General features: G+C 38.8%; 1 protein-coding gene across 2 annotated transcripts; it reads right to left on the minus strand.

Moving 5' to 3' along the window:
* Positions 1-242: 242 nt before the first annotated feature.
* On the minus strand, positions 243-11,006 carry LOC106868384 (uncharacterized protein CXorf65 homolog). 2 transcript variants are annotated; one of them, XM_089342637.1, is made up of 2 exons: positions 10,637-11,006; positions 243-483 (listed from the first exon to the last, which is right to left on the minus strand). In XM_089342637.1, exons 1-2 carry the CDS (start codon positions 10,889-10,891, stop codon positions 310-312), a joined length of 429 nt encoding a protein of 142 aa, XP_089198763.1. In that variant the 5' UTR covers positions 10,892-11,006; the 3' UTR covers positions 243-309. The 2 variants fall into 2 exon arrangements, with proteins under 2 accessions (XP_089198763.1, XP_014769097.1); XM_014913611.3 differs by lacking the exon at positions 10,637-11,006 and adding an exon at positions 4,789-5,167.
* Between the last annotated feature and the right edge of the window lie 232 nt (positions 11,007-11,238).

Raw genomic sequence — 11,238 nt, forward strand, 5'->3', positions numbered from 1 at the left:
ACTGGTCACGTGATAGGAGAGAGGAAGAGTTGTAGAGGGCAGAGAGACTAAAGGATAAGAGAGAGAGAGAGAGAGAGAGAGAGAGAGAGAGACAGAGACAGAGAGAGAGAGACAGAGACAGAGATAGAGACAGACATAATGAAAGGACTGAAGAATAAGAGAGAGGGAAAGAAAGAGAGACGGAGTGAGTGTGTATACAGTGTATATTGTGAATGGACAAATCGTCTTCTAACAACAGGCCATCTATTTTTCACATTTAATATAGTCTTTTATTGATGATCGTTTAAAAACAAAATGGCCGTATGTACTTCAAAAAAGCAGCTTGTCTCTACGTGCTGCTGCATGTTTAGCTTTCTTTCCCTGTAACTTGCTTTTCAGGATTTCTCGTTGAGGTCCAATCATAATGGGGGCTTTAATGCTTTTCACTAATTCTGGGTATAGAGTTTGCCAATTGTCCAATACAGGAACTATATGGAAGGCATCCTGAAAAGAAATAATAATTAAAATTACAGAACAGCCCTCCACAGGACCTAGACGAAAGAGTCCGCATGGAATACGGCTTTGAAGCTAGTAAATTAATAAATAAAAAGTTATAAGGCTTAGAAATTGTTTCCATGCGTTGGTTCCCCATTTTTGAGAACATTTTTTTCTTTACCCAAGCAATTTTCTTTGATAATAGCTCAAATTGTAGCGGATTACGGTTCCGTTTCAATTAAAGAGGTAATAGCTGCTAAATAAGATTATCTGTTCCTTCAGAAATGGTTTAATCATTTGCCTGTCCTGTGCATCACACTTGATACACTGGACATATTTCCCTGGATGTCCATGCGTCATATACGATATACGCTTCCAGTCTTTATCTTCAGAAACCAGTGTAACTTTGGACTTATAGAAGGAAAGCTTTATATTTCTCAGAACGTATGAAAAAAGGGCTAACTAAGTCTGAAGATAAGAATGGAAGGACTTAGGAAAATGCTCTGGACAGGCAAAGGCGATATGAGAGCGGGAGTTGTCGTGCAGCAGCAGAACTCCATGCTGCCGATTAGGTCTTTTCTCCTGAATAGCCGTGTTGAGTCGTTCCATCTGTTGAATATAGAGCTTCACGTTGACCGTTTGGTTCCGTTCAAGCAATTCGTAATGGATAATCCCTTCCCAGTCCCACCATATGCACAACATCGTTTTACGCGGATGAAGATCTTGTTTCATGCGCGGTGTCGCTTGTTTACCGGGGCTAAGCCATTCCTTACGCTGCTTCATATTGATGTACAAGCACCATTTTTCGTCGCCAGTAACGATTCGGTAAAGAAATCGTTGCTTGTGTCCATGAGTTAAGCGGTGACGAGCAAGCAAACCAGCGGAGATTGTGGCTCGTTGATTTTTGTTCTTGTCCCTTAAAGCATGCGGAACCCATGCTCCACACATCTGAACCTTTCCCATCGAGTTCAGATGCTTCTCTATAGCAGTGTGGGAGCATTCCATTTTCTTGTCGTTTGATGAGAATTTTCGTGCAAAAGTTGGTTTAATCGCTCTTCATCGAACTCAACTGGACGGCCAGAACGAGGTGAGTCTCTGAGGTCAAAATTTCCATTTTTGAACTTGGCATACCAATCACGAGCAGTTCTTTCAGCTATGGCACCCTCTCCATACACAGCACAAATGTCGCGAGCAGCTTTTGCGGCCTTAGAACCTTGATTAAAAGCAAAAAGAAGGAGGTGTCGAAAATGCTCGTTTTTCTTAACTTGACATTCCATTTTAATGATCTGAAAATAAACACAAACTAACTAGAAAAAAAAAATAGATTCTAAAATTTAAAACAACGGCGGGAACTTAGTTGCCAACCCAATATACATGTATATATATATATATATATATAAATATATATATATATATATATATATATATATATATATATATATATATATATATATATATATATATATATATATATATATATATATATATATATATATATATATATATATATATATATATATATATATATATATATATATATATATATATATATATATATATATATATATATATACATATATATATATATATATACATATATATATATATATATACATATATATACATATACATATATGTATATATATATATGCATACATATATATACATATATATACACACACATATATATACATATGTGTGTGTGTGTGTGTGTGTGATTATTGCTTCATCTTGACAGATGATAACCGTCCCATCAACATGCACACACACCACACCACATCACAGCATAATCACTCCGCTGATGAGCCCACCCTATATATATATATATATATATATATATATATATATATATATATATATATATATATATATAATGTATGTATGAATGTATGTATGTATGTATGTATGTATGTATGTGTGTGTGTAAAACGAGGTCTAGAGTGCCATATTTATTGAAAAAATAATAGAAGGAACTATTTAAGATTTAAAAAACTGAATTGATGTTATCAACACTCCGTGGGATAGTTGGCTGTATGAAATGGCGTGTCTGGTACACGTTAAATGATACAGGTCAAGTGAAGGCGTCACTAATGTTCTTCGTAATGTCATTGTTGGGAGACAAGACGGCATGTCCAGAAAGCCGTTCAAGGTTCCTTTCATATGCCAGGATAAACTTTCCGTAAGTCGCTAGAAATGTGTGTGTGATTGTTGCAAAATGTTTTCGTCATTTGACATCGCTTTCAGTGTCAATTCGTAAACGACCATTGCCTTCAATTTAAGTAAAAGGTTTAGCAATCTGGACTGTTATAAACATCTCTGTTAAGTGCAGCTCACATGTTCTCTTTTTTTGTCATGAAGATGATGAAGATGATGAAGATATAATTAAAGTATACGAAATTACCATCACCACCACCATCACTATAATCATTATTGTCGTTATCATCATCATCATGACCATCATCATCATCACCATTAGCGTCTCACCCTTACCACCACCACCTCCACCATATGTAAATATGTGTGTGTGTGTGTGTAAGAGAGAGAGAGAGACAAGTTTCTTTCAGTTTCCATCTACGAAATCCACTCAGAAGGCTTTGGTCGAGCCGAGGCTATAGTAGAAGACACTTGCCCAAGGTGCTATACAGTGGGACTGAACCTGAAACCATGAAGTTGGAAAGCAAGCTTCTTACCACCCATGCCATACTACAGTGAATCAGCTCTGAGGATATTCTACTGTAACAAAATCAGTTCATTGTTGACACCAAATTAGGTGATGACTGAAAACATTTTCACAACAACATCAGCGTTACCAGCATAAATTAATAAATTAACATAATTAGTTAAACTTCTCCAGCAAGTCACGTACCTGAGAATACTTTGCTCGCTTATGTTTTAACCCTTTTTGAAAAGGCTGTATACTACAACCCGGAGTGCATAATAAAGGGGCACTAAGTGATTGGGATAACACATTTCAAATTCCAGCCCTCTGACATGGTGTCTCCTCTCTCTACCTTTACTCTTATTACAATCATGTCCATTCCTTAGAGATTGCAGGTCCCACGTCCTCCATTCAAGCACTATTGATACTCTTGTCTCTCCTCATTTCAGCTCCTGTATTATTTCTACTCTCATCTCCAGGTCCCACGCAAACCAACATGCCCAGCCCTTCTTTTCTAGCCCCCCCCCCCCCTGGAATGCTTCCTCTCTGCTCAGATGTGTCCTGCAGGAGTTACTTTATAACTGTTCGAGACAAACGACAATGGTTAACCACTTTGGTATTGATCTAACCTGTCTCAGAGTGGCATGGGAAAGGCCATAAGTACAACCTCTTTTTCTAAATCCCGCTAGATATTACTACCTCAGGTCCTAGGGCTAATAGGGCTGGTTGGTGACCCGGTTTCTATGGTGTATCAGTGATCTGAGATCACAACACTCTTCCTGGACAGTACGCCAGTCTATCGTGGGTTAACTCGCTTACAGCTGAGTGAACTGGAGTAACATGAAATGAAGTGTTTTGCTCAAGAACCCAATGCGTCGCTGAGTCCAGGAATTGAAACCACAATCTAGAAGTCATGAGTGCAACATCCTAACCATTAGCTGAGTGGACTAGAGCAACATGAAATGAAGTGCTTTGCTCAAGAACAGGAACTGAAACCATAATCTTGCAAACATGAGTACAAGACCTTAACAACTAGGCTACAAACCTTCTCCGTTCCAAAATAAACCAAAAAGAGAAAAAGCCTGTAGTGCTTGAATACTTACGATCCCAGATCTGGCCATGGGAAAATGTTACCAAGTTTGGATACAGATGAGGGTTGGTGACAGAAAGGGTATCTGGTCGTGGAAAATTTGCCTCAACAAATTCCATCTGAGCATGGAAGATAGGGCATTGTGAGGTTCATGCCAGAAGACCTTTCTAAAGCTATTGCTTAACACCCTTCCTAAAGCCCTACCTAAACACCGTCCTAAAACCCTTACCTATGGCCCTTGCTTAAATTTCTTCCTAAAGCCCTGCCTAAAGACCTCCCTAAAGCCATTGCTACGGCCCTTCCTAAAGCGCTGCCTACAGACCTCCCTAAGGCCCTTCATAAAGTCCTATCTAATGACCTCTCAAAATCCCGTGCCTAAGGTCCATACTTATGGCCCTTGCCTAAAGCCTTTCCAAAAACCCTGCCTAAAGACTTTCGTAAAATCCTTGCCCAAATCCCTTCCTGAAGCCCTGCCTAATGTTCTTCCTAAAACCCTTGACTAAAGCCCTTCCAAAAGCCAAATAAAGAAAGACAACGACCAAACCCCAACATCGATTACACTCACTTTTAAATCTGGCCTTGTCTTCAATATAACGAGTATGTACAGAGTCTGATCCTGGAAAAGCATCTTGGCGTTTGTAATGTCCGATATCCAACTGAGGTGAAGAAGTTTACCCACGGTGTCGATAAGATCGACCACTTTTGATATTATGAGTGGACATTTTCGTCGCAAGTACTCTTTTATAGTCTTTGCTCGGCAATTTCCGTTCAAGTAAATTATTTCATTTTGGCAATGTAGCACTGAAACGAACATTTCCCGAAAAATGTTTCAGGTATTTCCTCCTCATACTGCTTTCTTTTTGAAAACGTAGTTGCAAATGAAAGTTAAAGTCGAAAATTCCTTTTAATTTTTGTTTTGTTCTTTATTTTTCAGGATTATTTTTTTCGTTTTCTACATTTATGAGTTGTGACGTCATAAAATATCTTTATTGCGTAATTAGATGCGTTTCTCTTCATAATACTAATATGATCGAGCCAGTGGCAGTGGAGCTTGTCTTGTCCTGTCGCACAGTTGTTCTGGAGATGGATAGGCCACCACACGCTACGAAGGCCTGCACCAAATGTCACCAAGGACCTTGACTGGAACCCATTGGGGAAGCGAAAAGTGGGCCGACCCAAATAGTCTTGACACAAGAGCGTTGACGCAAAGGTGAGGGCAGCTGGAATGACAGGGGCCGGGATGAAGAGTATCCCTCAGAACCGCGTCATTTGGAAAAATGTTGTTGCGACCCTATGTTCCCCGAGGATTCAAGCGGCCTAAGAGAGAGAGAGGGGGGGGGGATAGAGAGAGAAAGAAAGAAAAAAGAGTGGTAGTGGAGCTCTCCGGCGTTCTTGGCCCCCGGAATATTTCTCATCTCAGCGCTATCGGGTCGGCGATGGCTGTCCGCAAGCACGAACCCTGTAAGTCAGAGTGGCTGTTTCAGCGCACCCCCCTCGCCATCCTTCGGGGCAATGGCTTGACCATTTGGTCTGCTGGACCCAGGGAGATGACTTATGAAAACTTTTAATCGCGAATTCGATGAAAAAGCTTAACCATGTATCAAATAAGATTCATGAATTGTGTAATATTATGCACACAGATGGAACCGCACTCTTCAAAACTTGCACTAAGAATAAATACAAGGTAAAATTACTACCTGCTTTTATAGCAAGTTGACGCAGGTAGTTTATCCCGTCTCCATCCGGCTTTTAGTTCAAGCAATTGAAAAAACACTCATTTCCCTGGCGGAGCGCAGTTATCCCGATTTTGTGGAATGAATTACCTTTACAATTTAAAGTTCGGAAGTGTGGAAGTTGTAAAGATAATTTAAGGAGACGCTTGTTCTCATTTGTAATCAAAGTTTATTATTATATAATACACGAAGGAGGCGAGCCGGCTGTAACGTTAGCACGCAGGGGGAATTGCTTAGCGGTGTTTCGTCTGTCTTTACGTTCTGAGTTCAAAGGTGTTCTTCCATGAGGATAATGCTCGGCCACATACAGCGAGGATGTCATTCCAAAGGGTGGAACAGTTTGAGTGGGAAACGATGCCCCACCCGCCCATATTCGTCAGAAAAGGCCCCCATCTGATTATCATTTATTCCGCAGTCTTCAGACTCACTTGGACGGAAAAAATATAAATTCTGTAGATGAGGTCAGAACAGTACTGGGGGAGTATTTTTCATCACGGACAAGTGAATTTTGGAAGAGGGGCCTTGCAAGTCTACCAGATAGATGAAAGAGCATCGTAGAAAATGAAGGAGAGTTTATTTTAGATTAAAAATGATCGTTGTTTATCTTAATTTTGATAAATAAAAGTATAAAAAAACATTATGGGATGACCCAATATATATGCATACGTATATATGTATATATATATATATATATATATATATATATATATATATATATATATATATATATATATATATGCATACTTATATATGTATATATATATATATATATATATATATATATATATGCATACTTATATATGTATATATATATATATATATATATATAATGTATGTATGTATATGTATATATGTATATATATATACGTATGTATGTATGTATGTATATTAAATAAGGTAAATGTTATATCCCAAATTAACATCGATGTCTTGTTAGAACATAGAATAATGCGATATTAGCCTTACATAAACATACACACACACACACACACACACATGTATATATATATATATATATATATATATATATATATATATATATATATACACACACATGATGAGAATATACCATACTGGTGATGGGAAAAGAGTGAAATAGATTTCTTGACAGTGTGAACATGTTGGGCTGAATGCGTATCCAAAACAACGTAATCAACAAACAGAAAACAATACTTTGATAAAGCAATATATTCACACATGATGAGAATATACCATACTGGTGATGGGAAAAGAGTGAAATAGATTTCTTGACAGTGTGAACATGTTGGGCTGAATGCGTATCCAAAACAACGTAATTAACAAACAGGAAACAATACTTTGATAAAGCAATATATTAAGGAGCGTTGCACTTTTATCAAAGAGAAGGTCTCTGAAGAAGTACAAAGTACTGTACTTTTGTTGTTGTTGTTGTTGTTGTTGTTGTGATGGCGGCGGCGGTGGTTTTGATGGCGGTGGTATTTGTTGGTTTAGTAGAAGTTCAATGCTGTTTGAAAATGAGTTACAACAGTAAACTTAGCATTCATAAGCTTTTTTTTTTTTTTTATTTATCTTTATCAACAGACAGCGGTGAGTTGTCAGAATGATTAAGCACGCCGGACAAAATGCCTGACGGAATTTCTTCCGGCCTTACGTTCTGAGTTCAAAATGCCGCCGAGGGTCCACTTTGCTTTTCATCCATTCGGGGTCGATAAAATAAGAACAAGCTGAGTACTGGGGTCAATGTAATCGACAAGTTCCCTGCTGGCCGTGTGCTAAAATTAGAGTCCTTACTGGTATTACCATTATATATATATATATATATATATATATATATATATATATATATATATATATATATATATTGTAACATATAATTGTCAACCAAGTGTGGTGTCCTATACTGGACAGTACTACTGATGTTTATAGCCCCAGGAAGTAAAATTAGAATGCTTACTGGTAATACCATTATATATATATATCGTAATACACAATTGTCAACCAAGTGTGGTGTCCTATACTGGACAGTACTACTGATGTTTATAGCCCCAGGAAGTAAAATTAGAATCCTTACTGGTAATACCATTATATATATATATATCGTAACACACAATTGTCAACCAAGTGTGGTGTCCTATACTGGACAGTACTACTGATGTCTATAGCCCCAGGGAGACATCTCTTCCCGCTGGCAAACGACACACATTCTGTGTCCGATTAACACACGCTGAGAACGGGTAACCACCCAACCCAGAAAACTCGAGACCGTGTGTATCACGTAAGGCTAGAGATGGGAGCGATGACCTCCCCTCGCAAATATTAATCGGACTCAGAATATTTGTCGTTAGCCAACTGGAAGAGATGTCTTCCTGGGGCTATAAATGTCAGTAGCACTGTCCAGTATAGGACGCCACACTTGGTTGGCAATTATATGTTACGATTCTGCATTGCTGCTGTTTATATCTCGCTCAGAGATTTAATACAGCGTAACCGGCCGAAATTTGAGGTGATGGTGGTGGTTGTGGTGGTGGTGGTTGTTATTGTTGCTGTTGTTGTACCTGAACGTGCCTTGTAAGAAATGTTTCAGCTCAACCTAAATTGTACTTTAGAAGAAGATAACGACAAAAATAAAAGTACAACAGACATAGCTGGTCGAGTTAGGGTTGGCACACCTCCATCTTATCAATCACAGCTACAGTACCACCTTAATACACATCACTGCTCAGTAAAGCCTCTAAATGTCCACTCAGCCCGAGAGAAATAGCAGCCAAATCTTCGTCAAATTTAGACTAAATCTTAATTGTAGGAATCACACATTTGTCTATATATGCATATATTCATATATTCATACATACATACATACATACATACATACAGGCACACCCACACACATAAATACATGCATACATACACACATACATACACATATACATACACATATACATACGTACATAGAGGCACACCCACATACATACATACATACATACATACACTCTAGATATGGTGATTTTCGCTGATCAAGAAATGTGGTCACTGTGAGGTAATTACTGTGCAACCTTTGCGACATCTGGTGGCTGTACATTTGAATTGACAAACCTTGGATTTTCTGATTCGTGGAATCAGTCCAAGAGAAACTTCCTCTAATGACGACAGTTCTACAATACATCTGATTTTCTTTTGAGTGATATCGTTGTCAGCTTAAAATTTTGCCCCAAATAAACTCTAGTCCAGCAGAATTATGATGAAATGCGTTCCGGCCAATGAACATCTCGTCTTTTTGTATGTCGGAGAATACAAAAGCAGCAATCACAACAAAAACAATTCCAATAACAACGACAACAGAAGCAACAATAACAATTTCTAAAGCAATAACCTGAGACAACGAGGAAGTTGTAACGCGCTCATTCGATCTGCTAGAAATAGCAGCGAAACTTCTCAAATCCTACTGTGTTAAGAAAGAGCGGTCCTATTATACAATATGCTCCTACGTGCATTGCGTTTGGAGAATAGACGACGTGGTCGTGTTTGGAATATCTTTGAACATTGATCTGCTCGATCAGGCTTAAAGAGCCAACAACATGATGATACAGTGCCGGTGGCATATTCGAAAGGGAAACTGAGGAGACTGGTGATAGAGTTTGGAAGAGTGTGTAAGAGGAAGAAACTGAAAGTGAAAGTAGCTAAGAGTAAGGTGATGAGATGTTTGAGAGATGAAATGGCTGGTAGGATGGATGTGGGTATAAATGATGGGATGTTAGAGGAGGTGAGTGTTTTTAAGTATCTGGAGTCACATGTGACGGTGGTTGCGGCGGGTAGGCTGAGGAAGTGGGATACAGAGTGAGGGAGAGGAGTAAGACACTTGGTGTTGTGAAAGGTATGCTGAGAGATAAAAGGTTGAGTATGAAAGCGAAAAGAGGTGTGTATGAGGGCGTGATTGTGCCGACAACGTTATATGGTGTAGAAAGGTGGGGTATGAGAGAGGCGGAAAGGAGGCGACTGGATGTGTTTGAGATGAAATGTCTGAGGGCTATGGTTGGTGTGACACGGATGGACAGGATAAGGAATGAAGAGGTACGAAGACGAGCAGGAATGGGAGAAAAACTAACAACCAAATTGGATAGATGAATGTTGAGGTGGTTTGGCCACATGGAGAGGATGGAAGAGGAGCGGATAGTAAGGAGGATGATGAGGGCAGAAGTGGTAGGCAGCAGAACCAGAGGCAGACCTCGGTTTGTGTGGATGGATGGAGTGAGGAAAGCTTCGGCGGTTAGAGGTGTTTGGAGTGAGAGAGGCAAGAGAGTTTATAAACGATAGGAAAGGTTGGAGAGTGTTTGTGGAATATATAACGAACCGGAAGAAATGTCGGTAAGCATTTCGTCCGGCATGCTAACGCTTCTGCCAGCTCACCGCCTTAAAAAACAACAACAACAACAATCGCAATAATCTTTTCTATTCTAGGCACAAGGCCCGAAATTTTTGGGGAGAGAGGGCTAGTCGACTAGATCGACCTCAGTACGCAACTGCTACTTAATTTATCGACCCCGAAAGGATGAAAGGCAAAGTCGACCTCGGCGGAATTTCAACTCAGAACATAAAGACAGACGAAATACCGCTAAGCATTTCGCCCGGTTCGTTAACGATTCTTACAGAAATCACAACAACAACAGCAACAACACAAACACCAATAGCAATAACTGCACTCACTTTTACATCTGGTTCCATTCTCAATATTACGAGTATGTAAAGCGTCTGGTCTTCGAAAAGTATCCTGGCATTCATAACGTCCGATATCCAACTGAGATGAAGTAGTTTACCCACCGTATCGATAAGATCGATAGCATTAGATATAATAAAGGGACATCTTTGTCGCAAGTGGTGTTTTATGGCTCTCACTCGACAATTTCCGTTCAAATAAATCACTTCATTTTGACAATGTAACACAGAGACAAACATTTCCATTAAACTTCAAGAATATTATGCACATACTGTTTATTACAGCTCTCTTTCAAATAATTAAAAACCAAGTTGAAAGGATATTTTGCTTTCTTTTTCTTCTCAAGGTCTATTTATTTTATTTTTTTGTTTTTTCGATTTCATCTCCATCTTAGTAAGTTGTGATGTCATAAGACTTCTTTGTTACGTAATCATTCGGACATTGTAATCATAACTTTTGATTATCAAACTTTTTAAAAGTTAAAGTTACAGGGATAGAGCTAAGGCATTAAGCACGCCTGATAAAAATACTTAGCGCGGTTTCGTCAGTTTTCTTGTTCTATCCTTATGTTCTGTCTTTATGTTCCGAGTTG

This window comes from Octopus bimaculoides, chromosome 26, assembly GCF_046866305.1.
Source record: "Octopus bimaculoides isolate indiv1 chromosome 26, ASM4686630v1, whole genome shotgun sequence".
Classification (NCBI taxonomy): domain Eukaryota; kingdom Metazoa; phylum Mollusca; class Cephalopoda; order Octopoda; family Octopodidae; genus Octopus; species Octopus bimaculoides.